This window comes from Pipistrellus kuhlii, unplaced genomic scaffold (assembly GCF_014108245.1).
Source record: "Pipistrellus kuhlii isolate mPipKuh1 unplaced genomic scaffold, mPipKuh1.p scaffold_m20_p_4, whole genome shotgun sequence".
Classification (NCBI taxonomy): Eukaryota; Metazoa; Chordata; class Mammalia; order Chiroptera; family Vespertilionidae; genus Pipistrellus; species Pipistrellus kuhlii.
The window spans coordinates 70,851,094-70,871,763 of record NW_023425540.1 but is presented as its reverse complement, the minus strand read 5'-3'; the positions used below and the strand labels follow the sequence as shown (position 1 = coordinate 70,871,763).

At 44.1% G+C, this 20,670-nt stretch overlaps 1 protein-coding gene across 5 annotated transcripts in view; it reads right to left on the bottom strand.

The window, feature by feature from the left end:
• Positions 1–18,313, bottom strand: part of AGFG2 (ArfGAP with FG repeats 2) — a 28,336-nt gene extending 10,023 nt beyond the window's left edge. Inside the window, exons 1-7 of one of the 5 annotated variants that reach the window (XM_036411301.2) lie at positions 17,784–18,306; positions 8,171–8,264; positions 6,466–6,581; positions 4,998–5,151; positions 4,264–4,423; positions 3,428–3,553; positions 2,539–2,571 (exon numbers count right to left, since the gene is read on the bottom strand). In XM_036411301.2, the coding sequence (XP_036267194.1) occupies positions 2,539–2,571; positions 3,428–3,553; positions 4,264–4,423; positions 4,998–5,151; positions 6,466–6,581; positions 8,171–8,264; positions 17,784–18,004 (904 nt within the window). In that variant the 5' untranslated portion in view covers positions 18,005–18,306. Of the gene's footprint in view, positions 1–2,538; positions 2,572–3,427; positions 3,554–4,263; positions 4,424–4,997; positions 5,152–6,465; positions 6,582–8,170; positions 8,265–17,783 lie in introns of all 5 variants that reach the window. The other 4 variants (XM_036411304.2, XM_036411306.2, XM_036411303.2 and 1 more) reach the window with 4 other exon arrangements.
• Between the last annotated feature and the right edge of the window lie 2,357 nt (positions 18,314–20,670).

Below are 20,670 nucleotides of genomic sequence, written 5' to 3'. Positions count from 1 at the left end.
AATCATTGATTGTCTGCTTCTTGCTTGCCCCTTACTGGGGAATCAAGCCCAGATCGGGACACGTGCCCCGATTGGGAATCGAACCTTGACCTCCTTCCTGGTTCATAGGTTGACGCTCAACCACTGAGACACACCAATAGTTCTTTTATATCACACTCACAGAAACAACCTCATGATCATGATATGGTACAAAGTGAATGGAATCTGCTACTTATCAGCTATTCAATTTTGGTCAAGTCACTGATCAAGTTGAGCCAGTTTCCTCTCCTGCAAAATGGTGACTCTTTCATTCCTCTGGAGATAATCCGAGGATGCTTCTAGCAATGGCAAGAGCCTCATAAATGCTGTTTGGCTCTGGATATGGTTGCAGACTCTGCATTTTGAGATGGTCAGACACTGAACTAAAGTTTCACCCCAGTTTCAGCCAGGAATGGCTCCAGGCTAATGCCTTCTTTTTCTCCTTTAAAATATTTAAAACAATCAATTGTGCTAGGAATGCATTTCTGCACAGACTAACTTATAATAACCTCGAATAGACTGTTTCCTTTAGAGCTCCAATTCCCAAGAACACTTTTTTCTTGCTAACCTGAATAATCCTGTAACAACTTACATTCTTACCAACAGCTCACAAAAGGACCCATTTGCCTGGCTGGTATGACTCAGTGGTTGTCAGCCTATGAACCAGAAGGTCATCGTTTGATTCCCGGTCAAGGTACATGCCTGGGTTGTGGGCTTGATCCCCAATAGGGAGTGTGCAAGAGATAGCCGATCAGTGATTCTCTCTCATCACTGATGTTTCTAATCCTCTCTCCCTCTCCTTCTGCTCTCTGAAATAATAATAATTAAAAAAGGGCCCATTTCCCCACAAAATATTGGCCATTATCAATCTTTAAAATTTTTGCTAACATAATGTCAAAAATGAATATTTTATCCTAATTTGCATCTGATTAGTTAGGTCAAAGACATTTTCTTTTTCTTTTCTTTTTAAAAAAAAATAAATTTTGCCGGGACCGGTTTGGCTCAATGGATAGAGCATCAGCTTGGGGACTGAAGGGACCCGGGTTCGATTCCAGTCAAGGGCATGTACCTTGGTTGCGGGCATATCCCCAGTAGGGGGTGTGCAAGAGGCAGCTGATCGATGACTCTCTCTCATTGATGTTTCTAACTCTCTATCCCTTTCTCTTCCTCTCTGTACAAAATCAATAAAATATATTAAAAAATAATAATAATAATAAAAAAAATAAATAAAAAAAATAAATTTTATTGATTTTTTACAGAGAGGAAGAGAGAGGGATAGAGAGTTAGAAACATCGATGAGAGAGAATCATCGATCAGCTGCCTCCTGCACACCTCCCACTGGGGATGTGCCCTCAACCAAGGTACATGCCCCTGACTGGAATCAAACCTGGGACCTCTCAGTCCGCAGGCCGACGCTCTATCCACTGAGCCAAACCGGTTTCGGCAGGTCAAAGACATTTTCTTATTTTTTCTGGGTATTATCTGCTTGAATCCTTTGTCCATTATCCGATTCTTTCTTATTTATAAGTGTTTTATAAAACACATTATGGCTATTAGCTTTTTGTCTATCTTCCAGGTTGTAAGTATCTCCTTCCTGTTTCATGCCTTTAAGTTTTATTTAGGACATCTTTTACCATATAGAATGTGACCTGTGTAATTTCTATTTATTAGTATTTATGGAGATTTTGTTTCCCCCTACAAATTTCCCAAATTGTAAAATAGTTCTACGTTTGCAAATGCTATATATTCTGCCTTTTGTTTACAAAATTCTATTTATATTCATTAGGTCAAACTTGTTAAAGTGTTACTCAAATGGCTGACTTCTTTCCTTAACTGTCTATCTACTTTATCTATTAATTTTGTGAGAGTCTATTATAGTCTCCCGCTCTGTTGGTTTATTAAATTTTATTTTATTATTATTTTTTTAATATATTTTATTGATTTTGTACAGAGAGGAAGGGAGAGAGAGAGTCAGAAACATCGATGAGAGAGAGTCATCGATCAGCTGCCTCTTGCACACCCCCTACTGGGGATATGCCCGCAACCAAGGTACATGCCCTTGACTGGAATCGAACCCAGGACCTTTCAGTCTCCAAGCCGACGCTCTATCTATTGAGCCAAACCAGCCTTGGCTGGTTTATTAAATTTTAATTGTATAATAGTTACTGCTTTATGAATTTCAAGGTTACCCTGTCAGTTAAACTTACTTTTTAAACTTTTATCAATATAAAAACGTCCCTTCTTGTCCCATTAAAAAATATGAAAATAAAATAAACAAAAGCAAGTAGCCAATTCAGTGTCACAGAGGGAAGGCTGTGGGCAGAGCAAGAGGCAGGAAGCCTGGGCCCAGGGTCAAGGTCTGCCATTCTGTGGATTGCACAAATAGGGAAACTATTCAACTGTCTCATCTGGAGAATGGCTAAATTTGAAGAGTTCCTTCCAGACCTAAAAACTCTAAGATCAGAGGACCTGAGGTAAGCTCCTACCTTGGGTGGCTATCGGACAGGCAGAATAACTTACCAAAGCTGTAACTTCCAGTTAGCATCCCACTGGCTGGCAATGAGGGTTTAGGAGGGAAAGGGCAGGGAGGTGGGAGAAAGAAAAGGAGTGTAAGTCACTGGCTTTCCTCAGACATCTGCTTTTCACAGAACTCCCGCTGCCCTCCCGCACCCAAGGATGTCCAAAAGAAGTCCAAACACTCCGTAGACTCGATGCCTGTGCACTAAGGAGAAGCTGAAAGCTTTAAGGCAATCTCTAGACTCTCTTCCAATTGTGTAACATAAACTACACAACACAGGTTTCAGGCTTCTGCTCTAAGAGGGATGGTGAGGACTGCTGGAGACTGCCTTGGACTCTGACCCAGCTCTTGCCCTTTGGGCGTTTTGCAACAGAGACAATGGAGCACTCTAGAGGAAAGGTCATGCCCTTTCTCAATTTTTCTGCTTCCCAGTCACGACCCGCATAGCTCCTGCTGAAATTTTAGACATTTCCCTTCCATTAAAAAAATAGAACAATAACCCTAGCTGGTTTGGCTCCGAGTGCTGGCCTTTGGACTGAAGGGTCCCGGGTTCAGTTCTGGTCAAGGGCACATGCCTGGGTTGCGGGGCTCGATCCCCAGTAGGGGGTGTGCAGGAGGCAGCTGATCTATGATTTTCATCATTGATGTTTTTTTCCCTCTCTCTCCCTCTCCCTTCCTCTCTGAATAAAAATAAATAAAAACAGAACAATAGAGCCCCCTCTTCGTCACAAAAATCATCTCCTCAGACTCCTCCCAGCCTTTCCTAGAGCGTCTCTTTGTATCCTTGGCACATGCTTTAGGCTGGTGCAGATGTGAATGAAAGGTGATGTAGGGATGTGAACAGCTGGATGCAGCTGGGAGAAAGGAAACCACCGGAGAGGCAGAGCTTACCTGTGGCTGCTGGCTGGGCCTGAAATGGGGTTTGGCGAGCCAGAGGAATGCTTCCAAACGCCGAAGAGCTGGGGCTACTGCCAAAGGCATCGAAGTTGGCAAAGCCCCCATGGGAAGGTGTCTGCCCTATAGGTTAAGGGGATAGATAAACTGTATTTTAATATACAGTAATATACACTAACTAGAATAATGGAATAATAACAATATAATAATAGACACTAATTCTAAAGGCCTTCAAAGGCCACCCAATGAGGCATCTGCCTTTCCACAGGGTCCTTTCCTCAGAGAGATGGCAGGGGCTTTTGGCAGAGAGCTAGACACATGTGGGAGGAAGGGGACCTCAGAAGCTCTAAGTTCACTCCCACCAGCTTTTTATCCTTACTCCATGAGGCATTAACATTTTTGGCAGGGGCCAGTTTGAGCAGAATCATGTGGGGGAGAAATTATTTTCTGGGGGAGAAAGGGGCTTGAAAAGCAAAAAAGGAAACTAGATACCACTTTATTCAACTCTATTATTGGCTAATGCTGATCTCTGAGAAGACATTAGGGTATACGGAACACATGATAATCCTCCTGCTCCCATTTTAATAGTGAAAGTAATAAAAGGTCTATTTCCAGTGTTCTAAAAGAACGTGCCAGGAGCCCCAGCTCCCAAACATATTCCCTGGTTCCCCTTTGACCCCAAACCTCCCAGCCTGAGGCTTCGGAACTGCCATCACCTTTGTTCATGTGAAGACAGCGAGGGCCAAGTAAAACCTGGTCCCTCGAGGAAGTGAATTCTTTGTGTTCAGGGGTACATACGTTGTATTAAGGTTCTTATCCCAAGTCCCACTTACCCCCAAAGGCTGGGAATGCAGCAAATGATGGTGCTGTCTGGGGAGCAGCAAAGGGGTCTCCACCAATGTCAGCCAGCAGGTCGGTACTGGCTTTCTTGACCGAGGAGTGGGGAGGCGGCTGGGCGCTCCGGGGCTGAGACATCCGAGACTGGCTAGCAGACTTGGAGGAGAAGACATTACATGTAGCACTTGGAATACCAGAAACACCAGCCTCTGCAGGGCTCCCCAGGCAACCCCAAGATAGGCAAGTGGAGGGAGAGGAGAGCAAGAAACTACTCTCAACCGAGAGGATTCCTGGGCAGAAGTCGCCTTAGCTTCTCTCAGACCTCATTCCTCTGTCTTCTCAGCACACCAGCTCCCAGACCACACACTTTAAAGCACACGAGTTACGGTACCTCTGAGATCTACAGGGATAGTGCCCAACAGTCCCCCTGGAGCTGTTACCTCCTCATCTTTCCCCGGTGCTTGAAGCAGAGTCCTGGCCCCTTCTGTGTTTCCTTGGAGGAATGGTCAGGTTTGGAGTTCATACTCTGACTTCCCTAAATACCACTTCCTGTTGGTTCTTTCTTCCAAAAAGAGTCCAAGGTGACAGATGCAAGACATAGGTAACAGCAGGGCTGAGAACCAACTCACAGCTCCTGAACTGTTGTCTGCTAAGTCCAGGAGATTCAGGAAACTGATAGTCCTGTCTCCCAAATCCCAAAATAATTGTGAAGGGCAGATCTGAGAGTTACCTGGCTAGAGGTGGAGGCATCAGCGGGAAGAGATGACACAGGATCCCCCAGAAGTGACCGCAGAGGCTTCCCTTCCGGGACGGAGCCCTGGAGAGGGGCAGAGGCGCTGCCTTTGGTGTAAGTGGGCCCCTTGACTTGATCTGGGGGGACATACCTTTGAGAAAGAATAGTTTGGTTGAAAGGAGAGGAGTAAAACCTTGGACCATGCTCACCTTAGGTGCTTGGAAAAACACAGGCTATAGCAGTCAAATCCTTTTTCATTTTTTCCGAATTTTCTTTTTTGAACTAAAAGGAATTTAGCAACAAAGCAAAGTTCTGCCTATCTTGAGATTCCCCTTTACTGTCAGATGTTCATTTTTTTTTCCTGCCGGACATTCAGTTTGCTCAGGCTTATGCCTATTATTTCCTCCTCTTTCCGACATGCCAAACCATCTAGATTTCAAGTATAACATCTGCAATAATGCTGACGAATACATGATCCTATTTGCAACTTCCTACTCAAGGTCCCTCCTTTTATTTCTGGGTATTTCTTCAGATTCTCAGTTTCATAGTAAGCTCAAAACCTCATCTTCTAAGAGCTCAAAACCTCTCCTGCCAGGTCCTGCTACTTTTTATAAAAATCCCTCTCACTATAGTGTATGTGGTCTCTATTCTGGAAGAATCTTCTTTCTCATGAGGACACCCCCAGGAGGGAATCCAAAGTGCTGCTTTATCCACCACACCAATCTCCTTGCATTCTCTTCTCTACCTTATAGTTACTCACAACATGCTCATGACAAAAAAATCAAACAATAAGAAGTGACACCTTGGGAAAGAAAAGGTAGGGGAGAACAGAGACGTGGTTTTCCTCTTCTAAAAAACAACGTACATACAAATCATGAATGAAATGATGGGCTAAAAGCAAAAAATTAGCCAGGACCGGTTTGGCTCAATGGATAGAGCGTCGGCTTGGGGACTGAAGGGTCCCGGGTTCGATTCCGGTCAAGGGCATGTACCTTGGTTGCGGGCGCATTCCCAGTAGGGGGTGTGCAAGAGGCAGCTGATCAATGACTCTCTCTCATCAATGTTTCTAACTCTCTATCACTCTCCCTTCCTCTCTGTACAAAATCAATAAAAAATATATTTTTTTAAAAAAAGCAAAAAATTATATAGGACATATATAAAATCAGGTAAACTATAAAAACTGATCCCACACTCCCAGAAGCATAGCTCCCCTTCTAATTAGCCTACCATCTCCCCAAAAGAGGGGAAATCAAAGCTGCAAGGTTAGTGACCAAGAACAAGTTATATTCCCATGTAGCTTTATTATTTTGAAGGCAGAATTTAGCCTTAACCAAATCTGAGTGAAACAGACTAAACCCAGGTCTACTTTTTGAGAGAAGCCCCAATTCAACTCTGGAATCTAGACTACCAGATGAAGTATGTATTGGACCCATGTCTTCATATCAATCTCTTTCTTCCTCCTTACCATCTCTTCTTCTCATATTTTTCCTGGAGAAACTCCTTTACTTTCTGAGGATCCCTGGAGTCTGGTATTAAAGATGTCCGAGCATCAAAAAGACCCAGCCAAATCTTCCTGCAAACCTAAAGGAATGGAGTTAGGTGACAGAGGAGTTGGGGCAGAAAGCATGAAAGGGGAATGATACTACTTCCAGGATATTCATCAATAAATATCTACAGAGCATGGACACAGTGTGAAGACATGATCCCCTCACAGAGCTGTCATCTAATGGGGAGGTCATGCTTTAAATAAAAAAATAAACTTATAATTATATAATCTGACACATATAAAATAGAGGCCCAGTGCATGAAACTCATGCACTGGTGTGTGTGTGTGTGTGTGTGTGTGTGTATGTGTGTGTGTGTGTGTGTGTGTGTTTGTAGTCTCTCAGTCTGGGACCCCTCACTCCTTACCGCCCACCTGCAGCGGAGGTGGGAGAGGCTCCTGCCACCAATGTTGCGCTCACCAGCTGTGAGCCTGGCTACTGTTCTGGCTGAGCTGCGATCCCTCTGTGGGAGCACACCATGGGTGGGGGTGGCGCAGCTCCTGTGGAGAGCATCTACCCCCGGTGGTCAGTGTGTGTCATAGCAACTACTCTGTTTCCCCAAAAATAAGACAGTGTCTTATATTAATTTTTGCTCCCAAAGATGAGCTTGGTCTTATTTTCAGGGGATGTCTTATTTTTCCATTTAACACATTTATTGTTAAATGAAAATAAAGGAAATTTATTACCTCTATACAGTACAGTAGTACGGTAGTTGTCAACACAAACCAGATAAACTGTGAATCCTACAGTATCAAGAATTTACTCATTTATTCAATGACAATCATGTCATCATCTTCTGGAACATCATCATAACAATCCAATTTCTGAATTTCCTGGTGAATTTCTTGTGACTCCATTTCTTTCAGAATCAGTGGACCAAATCTCTCATGTTTAGCCTAGGGGGCCTTATTTTTGGGGGGATGCCTTATATTTCACTCAGAAGGAAACCTGTAAGTAGGTCTTATTTTTGGAGGATGTCTTATTTTCAGGGAAACACGGTAGTTGTTCTGCAGTTCAGTCGATTTGCATATTATGCTTTTATCATATAGGATTAGAAGGCCACGAGAATTATTGGAATTAAATTTGGATGGGATGAGGTCAGGGGCAATTTTCAGAGCTGTGGCTTCTAGAACACCCTCCAGAGGCCCTTGTTTGCACCCTCCAAGTAAGCCAATCACTTGTAAGCTAGGCAACTGCTAACACCAAGGATGGCATCTTCCTACCGGCAGATTTAGCTGAGGAAGGGGTTTAACTCATTTTCAAGTAAATGACATGGACTTAAACCTGGGTTGCTAAGGCTCAAGTCAGCTCCAGGAGATCTTAATGAGGAGGCAGGCCCAGTCACTCTAAATGCTCATCAAGGTGAAACGCTAACCATTTTCCCCCTCAAGTGCCCGGGGACAACCCTCTGCAGAGATTTTGCTCCTTTCCCTGATTCCTCCAACAAGGGGCCTACAAACCACAATTTGTATAACTGAGATCTGTAAATATACATAAGGCAAGAAAAAAGAGAAACTTGACCAGAAAGGAAACTGAAGGGTTTTCTATAAACTTAAGGCAAAGCTCTCCAGCAGACAGGGCAACTATTAATACACAGCCTGTCATACCCCACCAGCGGCCGCTCACCTCGTTTCCACGGGACTGCAGGAATACGACTTCAGGCTCGGTGAAGGTTGTCATGGAGATGGATTTGACTCGATGCGGGGGGTTCAGGCCTCTCCTGTGGGAGAGAAATATTGTAGAAAGAAAGCAAAGTGTAAAGCAGTTAGCGTTGCAGGTCTGTTTATGGGAGGGGAGGAAGGCAGAAAGGATAAAACAACAAGTAAATTAACCTCAAGTAGCACTTCCTGCCTGAGCTACTTCCTAATTCAAAGAAAGAAAGGAAGCAAGAATATTTTGGAGTTTTCTAATAAGAGACAAGGACAAGGACGGCAGCGTGAAGAACATATTGTGATCCCAGTCATTTTGGAGAGGAAGTCAGAGACTGCCCCTCCAGAGCCCTCCTCTATCTTGGCTCAGGCCCCAACAGTTCAGTGTTCAGCTGAGGGGGTACTTCTGAGAACTCAGATGTGCAACCACTTCCCATTTCCTGTTTTATCTTTGTTTGAGACCTACAGCATGTCCTCAAGGTCTCAGAGCCCATACATTTCTCAAGAACAAGGAAAGACAAAAATAAAGGCCCAGGATAACTGATGATTAATACTAATAAAGATAAGGTTTGAAGGCAAAAAACTGAGTCCCTAGGCTAGCTGCCCCTCCTTGTGTCTACACAGTTTGGCCATGGCAGTAGGAATAGAGAGGGTCCCTCTCTTTCATGAAGAAATCTCTGGGCAAAGAAATATTCTGGACTTTCTCATTTCCAGATCTTTCAATGAAGCAGGAGGAAGTCAGGTACAACACAAGCAGGTTTCTTATGCCTTAAGCTTGACTCTGCTCCAGACCTACTGCCTTCATCAGATTAAAACAAAACTGGCTAAACCCAAACAAACTAGTCCCTGGGACCAGGAATGAAAGACCACAGGCACATTCAGGAAAGGCAGTCCAAATGATGAGGCCTCTTCAAACTTGTACTCCCCTAGAAAAAGTGAGCGAATCAAGATGTGAAAATAAAAATACTGTAACTCTAGAATAGGGTCCTGGTTGATGACCTCAGGAAAGCAAAGGGAGAAAGAAGAGAGAACAAAATTTACCAAATGAAAATCTTAGAAAAAGGTGGGGAAAACACATTCGTGCTTACAGGTGCACACACAGAATGAAGATGCTCCTGTCAAGCCTGGAAGGACGGCAGTGTCTGGGTTAGTGTAAGTGACAGTGTGGGGTACCAGGAGGAAGACGATGACACAGGACAGAGGGAACAGTAAAGGGCAGGCCCCTTTGGGACAGGACACTGGAGGCTACAATGAGGCTACCACTGAGGGCACTTTGAATAATTCTGCTGCTGGACTTTTCAGAAAATACTCCTTTAAAAAACAAGCAATATCAATGAGGAAAGATAATAGCAGGGAGAACCAAAAGCCAGGCTTTGTTCCTACGTGTCAAACAATAGCTCTTAAACTTGATCCGCCCTGAAGACTCTTCTGATCACGTTTCAGAGATATTCCGGTTTTCTCTCCTGAAGCCTCTCTTTACCAATGGTTTGGCTTGGTTTCGTTTTGAAGTCCAGACAGCCTACTTCTATATTCCTTCACTTGCCCTTTCTCACCTCAACAAGTAGGCCCTTCCCTCTCAGAAAACAGACCTTTGTGAGGTCTAGCCAGAGCAGACCTCTCTGACCTGATGATGCTGATCCTAGCCTTTAACTCCCACTAACAAATATTTACTTTGTCAAAACACAGGCTCCTTGGGGGATACAAAAAATCACATAACCCAGACCTCAATCACTGGACTGCTGGCTTAAAAGAAGAAACCAAGGAGCCTGGACAAAAGTACTTCTCAACGCAGCAGGGTGTGACTTAGGCACACAGCTGGATCAGGGAGAATCAGCACCAGGATGCAGCAGTGGAGGAAGGAAGAGAAATGGTGTCAGGGGGAAAGTAAAAATACAATCTGTTTACACTTGATTCTAAGCCTATCACACAAAGGTCACTGACATTTCCAGAGAGAAGAACCAGGAACTGTTAGCAAAGTATAAACAGGGAGGTATGCTTCCTTGTAGGGGGAGGGAAAAGGATTTGACCCATGTATCAATCTAGAGGGGATGCTTAGAACAAAACTTTCTTTAAAAATTTTTTTTTAAATTGATTTCAGACAGGAAGGAAGACAGAGAGAGATAGAAACATCACTGATGAGAGAGATTCATTGATTGGCTGCCTTTTGCACACCCTCATTGGGGATTGAGCCTGTAACTCGGGCATGTTGCGATGACCCATGCCCTGACTGAGTAATTGAACTGTGACCTCCTAGTTCATAGATTGACACTCAACCACTAAGCCACGCCAGGCCAACAGAACTTTTTATGGCTAAGCTTGAACTAGAGGTGTTTTTTTTTGGGGGGGGAGTGTGTGTGTGTGTTTGAGGGGGAGGAAGGATGAGACAGGATAAAGGGAAGGCAGAGAAACTAAGTAATTTAGGTTCGTTGGGCCAAATGAATCTGATGGAATAGGATGTTTCCAAAGCATAACAACCACTGCTTTGACCTTAATGTCTGTAGATTGGCTTATGTACTATAACCAGAGCCACAGACTAGGGGCAGAGAGAGTTCTCGATAAGGCAACACCACATTCTGCAGCCCAGAAGGACTAGTTCCATGGCCTATGAGTCAGAATCTGTTTCTGAATCAGAGGCCACTGCTGGCTGAGAGAAGCAGTTTAGAAACAAGAGCCCCTCCCTCCAGGAGATGGCATTAAGTTGTCCAGGAGTATTGCTTCCCCTTGGGTACACGCAGGGTCACCCAGTGGGTTAGGTGAGTCACTGGCCTGGAAGTAAACACACCCAGCCCTCCAGCTTGTATGTAGTCTTCCCAAATTAACTCTCAGGTTCTCCCCAAAAGAAGTGAGAACTAGAAGGAGGTACCCTTCTGTTATTTCTAACTAGGAGGGGCTGGGGGAAATATAGAGATAAATTTATTTGCCCAGAATAGTGCAAGTTTTTCCAGCTGAAAGCAAGTACATTATTAGGATGCAAGCCTTTAGCCCACTCATAACGTCTTTTTCCACCTCAGTTTCCTTTCCCCCAAAATGAACCTAAACAACATTTGAAGTACTCAATCTTTAAAGTACTCTGAATTACTTGGCAAGTGAAGCAACTTACAGAGATACTAAAGTCTGCCCAATTCTCTCTCACTTAGCCTTTCTCTCCCCTCCCTCTATGAAGCACCTAGTATTTCTACAGATACCACAACTTTTGTTTCTCTGTGGTCATCACCCTCAAACTGGCCCATATTTTGCTTCTAGCCTGCTGCATAAAAACCTCAAACCTGCTCAGCGGCTCCGATGAAAAGGTTCTGCCAGGTCAACAATGGAAAAAAACAGTTCCACCCCGCACCCAAGTCCTTTCATTTGTGCCAAATCTGAACTTGGGAATTCCTTACCTCTTAATATTTGTGTTCAAATTTGTACACCCCAGTTTGTATTTCTTGGCTTAAGCAGGGGTTAGCTAACTGGTTTAGTCCTTACCTTGAACCCAAACATCATCAAGAAGAGTCCCTAATAGGAAGTATCCCTATTACTCTGCTCCAGGGTCAAATTCACTAATTTTAGGAAACTTCTTCCTAATCTGAATTCGCCTGCTTCAAGCCATTTCCTGTTGTTGTTCCTCAGTGACAATGATGAACAGCTATCCTCTCCTGTAGTCACTAAAATCCTGATATTATCAGCTGCCCTCCTCTTCAGGCTCATTGCTAATCCTTTCACAATTTTTTCCTTCCTTCTCTTTTCTTTGGTAACTTATTATTTTCTTAGGGGCTTTTACAGTTGTCCAAGGGCCTCATGTGATCAAGTGCTTTAGTCTGTAATTTAGTGAAACTGTCCACCACAGCCCTGCAGAGGAGAATATGAAAGGTGAGGTGGGAGGCGATGGAGAAATGGGATTAAAATAAGGGCAAGGTACATGTCTCTCTCTCCAACCCAGACAGATGGAAAAGTACTGAATTATTAACACACACCTTTCCCTTCGCGGAGATAGAAAGTGCTTCGATTAGGAGCCACCACTAACAAAACAGGCAGGGAAACGCAGTGACAAAGAGGGTAGGAACTTGTCACAAACAAAGAGCTATCAAGCACATCTCTTGACACCCAGCCCAGCGCTCTGCCCACCTTAATACTGACATACGGTAATGCCGTCATCAGAGTAAAATTGTGCGGAAGCAGAAGAGACAGGTACCCACTGAGGCTTGAAGGACAATGGCTTAAACGATGGACCCAGTCATGTCAGGGAAGCAGCATGTTGCATACTTTGCTGGAAAAACTGAGTTGCCCATCCCTGATGTCAATGCATTTCAGGCCTCACCATGCTTTCTTCTTACAGAAAAGGGCTTTAGCAGAAACCGGTTTGGCTCAGTGGTAGAGCGTCGGTCTGCGGACTGAAAGGTCCCAGGTTCGATTCCGGTCAAGGTGTGTGTGTGCCCACCCTTACTCTGCAGAATGCAGTAAGTATGCCCCATCTCACACATTATCTTTCAAAATACCAAGCCAATTCATGTACCTTGGTTGCGGGCACATCCCTGGTAGGGGGTGTGCAAGAGGCAGCTGATCGATGGTTCTCTCTCATCGATGTTTCTAACTCTCTATCCCTCTCTCCTCCTCTCTGTAAAAAAATCAATAAAATATATTTAAAAAAGAAAAAGAAAAGAAAAGGGCTTTATTCATTGAGGCAAGCAAGCAAACCAGAACAAGGAAGAACATCTAAGGCTCCACTTTAGAAATCATTTTTAACAGCGATTTTTACCTCAACCTATTTCAAATAGCAGATTCATCCTTTGGTAGAAGAGTCAGAAAAATAAACAAACTAGCACATGTACATGTACAGGGTGAGGCAAAAGTAGATTTAGAATTGTGAGTGCAGAAAACACAGCTTATTCTTGTATTTTTATTAATTATTGTATTATTTTCCATACAATCCTGGGCAAATTAAAAGGACCTATACCAGGGTAAGGAAATTAGGTATAGGAAGAAAACCAGTGAATAAAAACTAGGTCAAATTTGGACCTACAGTTGTGGTAGCATGTATGTAAATTTAGAAACAGCAGGAACAGCCTCTCTCTCTCTCTCAGGCCCTCACACCAAAACTGTGGGGTTTTGCTACAGCTGAGAAAGTACTTCTCATTAAAAAAGAAATAGCGAAAATGAGCTCACATGTGCAGAGATGAAGGTTTAGTCATCACCCACCCACCAATATTAAAATCTGAATTTTTCTTCAGATCTTGGGAAATTCAACTTTGGCTGGAACATTCCAGCCAATCCAGCCAGCTTGTAATTCTGGTTATTCTTCTCACTGCCCCCAGAATACTCCATCCCTCTAAGAGGTAAACATATTTGTAACACACTCAACAGAAAACTCTTTCAAAATACCAAGCCAATTCTGCTGCCTCCTTTCTCTGGAGATGGTGCTAAGTATGATACTTTAATTTCACTCTCAATATCGTCTTCATTTTTTTTTAAAATATATTTTATTGATTTTGTACAGAGAGGAAAGGAGAGAGATAGAAAGTTAGAAACATCAATGAGAGAGAGTCATCGATCAGCTGCCTCTTGCACACTCCCTACTGGGGATATGCCCGCAACCAAGGTACATGCCCTTGACCGGAATCGAACCCGGGACCCTTCAGTCCCCAAGCCGACGCTCTATCCATTGAGCCAAACCGGTTTCGGCACATCTTCATTCTTTGTTGTTAATCCTCACTGGGAGATATTTTTTCCATTGATTTTTAGAAAGAGTGGAAGGAAAGAAAGAAAAGGGAGAGAGAGAAACATCCATATGAAAGGGACACATTGATTGCTTCCCCAACTGCCCTGGGACCAGGGTGGGGATCAAAGCTGCAGCCCAGGTATGTGCCCCTGACTGGAAATCAAATCCTAGACCCTTCCTTTTGTGGACCAGGACTCTAACCACTGAGTGACCCTGGCCAGGGTTCCTCTTCATTTTAATAAAGAATATTTCTTCTCTTTTTTATCATCCTACCTCAACTTGAGTTCCCACCGCTCTCTGGCCCATGCTGAGCTTTATTTTACTCCATCAAATTTATCACTACCTGCAAATATATCTTTAAGTATTTATTTACAGCCCAGGGCCTCTACTAGGATGTAAGCTACATGAATATGGGTACTTTGTCAATTTTATTACCGAATCTCCAACACCTAAAACACTGTCTGGGGCTTGATAGACACTCAATAAGTATTTGTTGACGGACTGAATAAATGAATGTGTCGGCTATTGGCCGACCACAGTTTTCACCACCACAAAAATCCTAATCTATGGGCAATCAACCGTGTGCATTTATGTTGTAAACTTGTGTATGTGTCACTGGATGGTGTGTGTGCCCTCCCTTACTCTGCAGAATGCAGTAAGTATGCCCCATCTCACACATTCTGCCTCTGGCCACCTGCCAGCTCCCAGCCCTTCCCACATCAGAGGGCACAGGTGGTAGTTTAAGATACCTTTACAAGGTTTATATGCCTTGCTCTATTCCATGTTAATTAGAACCTCAATTAGCAAATGAGAAGTATCACTGGAACCCAGGCAGATAGTCACAGTCAAGGAAACTAAGGCTTTCTTATAGAATTCCAACTGATATTTCTTTATAACTTCAACATGCCTTTAGTTCCGTTTCATTTAGCGGCCCAGCCCCTTCTTGATCCTTCACTGTACTGTGACTTCCTGCTAACATAGGGTGGGACTGGCTTCTCGTTTCCCAATCACCAAAATATGTTCCCTAAAGTCTACCACTTCAAGAATTACTCAGAATGATTCTCATAATGCTTTATCAAAATACTAAGCAAAAATATCCTTTCTAGAATTTTTAAAAACAAAAAAAAGGAGTTACTATATTCCTACCATTTGTTCCCACTGAAACCTTAATTCCTAAAAAGCTAAGCCCTAGAGATCCCAAAATGGGGCCCGGAGAAAACAGAAGCTATCCGACATGCTCCCAGGACCAAACAGGAATGACAACCAAAATACAGAAAAAACCATCCTGAAGAATCAGCTGGAGAGGAGCTGGTGAGAACCCTGATAACCAAGGACAGAAAGTGGAGACCACATAGAGACTGACCTCAAAAACAAACAAACAAACAAACAAACAAACAAAAAGCTAGGTCCTAGTCTGAGATACATACGCCTTAGACCAGGGCAGGGGAACACTTTTTCTGCCAAGGGCCATTTGGTTCTTTATAACATCATTCCAGGGCCATACAAAATTAGCAACTTAAAAATTAGCCTGCTATATTTGGTCAAACATTTAATTAACTAGCTGTTAATGCCTTAGCAGGATCAGACCAAATTATTTCGTGGGCCTTATATGGCCTGAGGGCTGGACATTCCCCACCCCTGCCTTAGACAGAGACTAAGGGGGGTACTTTTCTCTTAATCAACCCTTATGACATACTCACCTCTACTCAGTGTCTCTCCAGATCACAGTCATTTGACTTTCCATTATGGGATCAACAATAATGACCAGTGGAGAAAGTGGTCAAGTTTCGCAAATTGCGTACTGATATTTAAAGAGTTAACTTTTCCAGCAAAAGAAACCAGGTTTTTAATGTGTCCCATTTCCTTTGCCCCTCCTTCTGTCCTGATTGAAGGATATTAATTATAAAAGGGAAAATGTGTCTGTGGATACTTTAAACCAAGATCTATAAAATTATGATAACGATGTCAGCACTTCCAGGGTTTTATCTTTCATTCCATCACAGCTAACCGTGAGCATGAGTTAACACTGTTTCTTAGGACCTAATATCATCAATTTTAACCCTCTGCTTTTCTTTATTTTTTTCCAGACTATATAAGCAGATTTTCCTTTTCATAACAAGGTCTTCAGGAATCTACTCTCTTTCTACTTTATGCTATAAATATTCCTAAATTTTGTTCCTTTCCCTCCTCAGAGTACTTGTCCTAATCTCCAGTTTCTATCATTTTGCTTCACTTGCATTTCTACCACAGCTTTTGACACATTTCTATTTGGGTTCTAAATCATTATCCCAAGAGCCACAGTGGCTTTTACTTAGACCAAAGTCAAATCCATTCTCACAACACCCAAGTGAGACTGAACAGGACATAGCAGTTTGGCAAAGGAGATAAAAACTGAATATAGAAGCTATCCTAAACTGTATCTTAGAAGACCTGGATCCTCATTTCTGATCTGCCATGATCATAACTAATATCAAACAACAAATGCTGAAAACAGCAAGCCCCATAAGGTATTGGATAAATTACTAAACCTCTCTTTGCTTGTTTTCCCATCTGTCAAGCAAGAACAATACTGCTCTCTCCTTGGCTCCTAAAAATGTAAGAAGAAACAAGAAAAGCATTCCTTGTTAAAACTAGCTCGTTTGGTTCAGTGGCTAGAGCGTCAGCCTCTGGATTGAAGGGTCCCAGGTTCAATTCCAGTCAAGGGCACAAGCTGGGTTGTGGGCTTGATCCCCTGTGCGGGGCATACAGGAGGCAGCCGATCAATGACTCTCTCTCATCATTGATGTTTCTATCTCTCTCTCCCTTTCCCTTCCTCTCTGAAATCAATATATTAAAAAATGAAACCAATGACCAAACTAACCTATTAAAACAATACTAAAAAACAGTAATAATAAACCCCTTGGTAAAAAATATAAATAGATACAGGCTTGGTATCAAATGTTAATCATTAACATTATTATCTAACCAAATAATTCCCTAAGGGGGGAAAAGAAACTTACTATATAACCAGAAATCTGGGCTAGAACTGTGGTTCTCAATTAGCTCAGGCATGGCCAAATACAGTGCCAGTGCCAAGTATATCGAATCAGATTATACAACCATTCTCCTCTCTCCCTCAATCTAGAAAGAGTTGCAAGATGCTACTACTAGGGTCAAACCATGGCAACAAGGAACTTAAAGATGTAAATCATTACACTTAAGGATGGCTTACCCAGATCTACAAACCTTTGGAAAAGTTGGAAAAGTTAAGCTCTCTAACAGGGCGCTCATCACTTAGATCTCTAAGATACCTACTAGTACGAGCACTTCTGGGTAGCATTTCAAAGACCTGCAACATGAGGATCTGCCCCTGAACACTTGAATTGGATCCTTACCTGCCACTGTCTCTGTGCTCTCAACCTGGGATAATTTGCCTGTTTTTCCTTGGTTTCTCCACCTCACACTCCAGGATGGCCAAAGCCAGAAGGAAGAAAGGTACTCACTCCATCTTGAGCCCAGTTTGCCCTACCTCTTTCCTTTCAGTCCTCCATCTACAATGAAGTTCCCTTTCAAGGTTTATGCCATTCTCTAGCCTTTGAGACCTCCAACCACCTCCCCTCAGTTCTCTTCAACCATCCCCACTTTCGGTTCTCCTGGCCTCGCGCAGGGAGTTTCTCCCTTCCTCTCCCGTGTCCTTCCTTTCCCCTGCAACGCGACTCCCACTGGGTGTCTTGCCTCCGCTGCCCCTTTCCTTTCCCCAAGACACCTCTGCACCAGAGGACTTCTCCCCACGTCCGGCGGGCCCCTGCCTCCCCGCCAGCCCCCACCGCGGCTCTGCCCCTTCGCCGCCCGCCTTCGCGCCGACCCTCCGCCACTCCGTCCCGGTCCCCCCGGCCCCCCGCGCCAGCGCACTCACAGGAGGCCGGAGCAGGTGGTGCAGACGAAGCTGCCCACGGTGATGTCCACGTAGGTGACCCCGCGCTGGGCGCACTCGAAGCAGTGGCGGTTCCCGGCCTGGCTGCAGGCGCCCAGCTCCCGCACCCGGCGGCACCACACCTCCGACGCCGCCTCCGCCTCCGTCTTCCCCCCGCCGACCCCGCCACCCGGCCCCGGGCCCTTCTTCGCCGCCATCACCATGACGGCCCGCTCCCGCGGTCTTCCTCCCAGCAAATCGGCAAGCGCCCCTTCTTCCCTTTCAACCACTGCCGCCTTCCCGCCTCCTCAGTCGCCTCCGCACGCCTGACGCCCGGGACAGGAGCTGGCGAGCCCGCGGCGTCCGCGCGAGACTCTTCAGCCCCGAGCCTCGCCTATCCTGCGCGCTGATTGGCTAGTCCCCTCCCACCTCCTCACTCTGATTGGCCCGACGTTAGCCGGCCTCTAGTTGCAGTAGCGGCCGATGCCACACCCTACTGCCTGGAGACCTCAGGCCTCTGCCATTGGCCCGCGGGGATCCTGGCCGCGAAGACCGTGCGTGCCCCCTTCTTGTTCCCTCCCCATCGCGCCACAGCCTGCAAGGCGCCCGCCTCCCGGACTAAAAGGGTGAATTCTCCGAACTTGGGCTCCAACGCCTATTCTGATTGGCTGTCAAGGTTGCAAAGGTAGCAGGCCGTGGGGTGTGTGTGTGTGTGTGTGTGTGTGTGTGTGTGTGTGTGTGTGTGTGTGTGTGTGTGTGTGTGTGTGTGTGTGTGTGTGTGTGGTGTGGTGTAGATAGTCCCGCGCATGCGCAGTTCTGATTCTCCCCGACTGATGACATTAATTCCCGCCAAATTTCAAAGTCCTAGTCTTAGCTAGACTGTACAGAGAATATGCAAAGCAGAAGAGAAGTGGCCATAAGGAGAGCAAGGGGAAAAGGAAAGATGGAGCTCTCAGAGGAAGGGAGGGAAGAGAGAGAGTGCTTTACACATGCTTAATCATTTAATCCTACCCTATTACATAGGAAATTTCATTTTAAAGTATTAGGTTATACAATTTACAGTAGGTCACACACTGGTACGTGGCCCAGCCAGAATTCAGATATGAGTCGTCTTACTACATAGATATAGATATAGATATAGATATAGATTAGATATAGATATAGATATAGATATTTTCTTTCATTTCAGAGAGAGGAAGGAAGGAGAGATAGACACATCAATGAATAGAGAGAAAGGATATTTGTGTGTTGCATGCCCCCTTCTAGGGGTCAAGACTGCAACCTGTGCATGTGCCCTGAACAGAAATCAACTGGTGACCTATTGGTTTGTGGGTCGATGCCCAACCAAGGAGCCACTCTGGCGGGGCATATCTGAGTCACTTTACTTTAGGACCCTGCTTTTTATCACCACACAATCCATGGAATAGTACAATATTTGACCATTCATTTCACAAACACTTATTGACTACCTACTAGGTTTCAGGTACTGTTCCAGACAACCAATCAAATTCCTATCTTCAAGGAGCTTACATGCTAGTAGGGGAAGGCACACAATGAATAGTTACAGAATCATCAGTTAGTGGTATGTTCTATGCAGAAAATTAAAATAAGCTATTGTAAACGAGAGTGACTTGCCCAGCCCGTGTTACTCAGTGGTTGAATGTGGACCCATGAACCAGGAGGTCATGGAATCCCCATCAGGGAATATGACCAGATTGTGGGCACTCATCAGTGATTCTCTCTCATTGTTGATGTTTTTCTCTCTCTGAAATCAATAAAAACTTTTTTTTTAAAGTGATTTGTTGGATATTTTAGACTGTTCAGTAAAACTATCTCTAATGCAGTGATATTTAAGATGAAACCCGATTAACAAAAAGGAGTCAGCCATGAGGAGACCTAAGGAGGAGCAAGCCAAGCAGAAGTAAGTATAAAGCCCTAAAGCACGAAGAAGTTATGTGTGTTGAAGCAGCAAAAAAGAAAGCCAGAGTGGGTGGAGCATGGTGAAATGAGTGAAAAGTGGGAGGGATTATACTGGAGTGGAACCAGATTATGCAGAACCTTCCAGACTTTGGTTAGGAGTTTGGACTTTCTTCTAAGTGTGATGGGAAGCTGGCTGAATTCATTAGAATTAGGTCCCACTGTGACATAAAACCCAAAATAATTGGGGCTTAACCCAGGTGAAGTTTATTTCTCTCTCATGAGATAGTCTATGTAGGCATTCCAGGGCTAGTGGGCTGCTCCACTGTGTTTAGACCTAGGCTCCTTCTACCTTGTTGCTCCATAATGCATCACCTACACTCCCAAGTTTACCTCGTGATCGATCCTAGCTTCAGCCATCATGTCTGTTACAGCAGCAGGGAGATCCTGTTCTATTTAAGGACATGCCATGAAACTGTACACATTGGTCAGAACTCAGTCACATGAACACACCTAAGTGCAAAGAGGGACTCTGGAAAATGTATTCTTTAAAAAAAAATATTAAAAAAAAAAAAAAATATATATATATATATATATATATATATATATATATATATATATATTAATTTCAGAGAGGAAGGAAGAGGGAGAGTTAGAAACATTAATGAGAGAGAATCATTGATAAGCTGCCTCCTGCACACCTCCTACTAAGGATCCAGCCTGCAACCCAGGCTTGTACCCTAACCAGGAATTGAACCTCCTAGTTCATAGGTCAATGCTCAACCACTCAGCTATGCTGGCTGAGCTGAACAATGTGTTCTTTATTTTGGGCCTCCATGTGCTGACCTAAACTTCAGAAGTTCTGTTACTGATGTTGAAAGGGAGAAAGGATATTAGGATAAAACCACAGCCTCGGCCACAGAAGCCATTGGAAAGATTGTAGCCAGGGCAAGATGTGATCTGACTTTCAGTT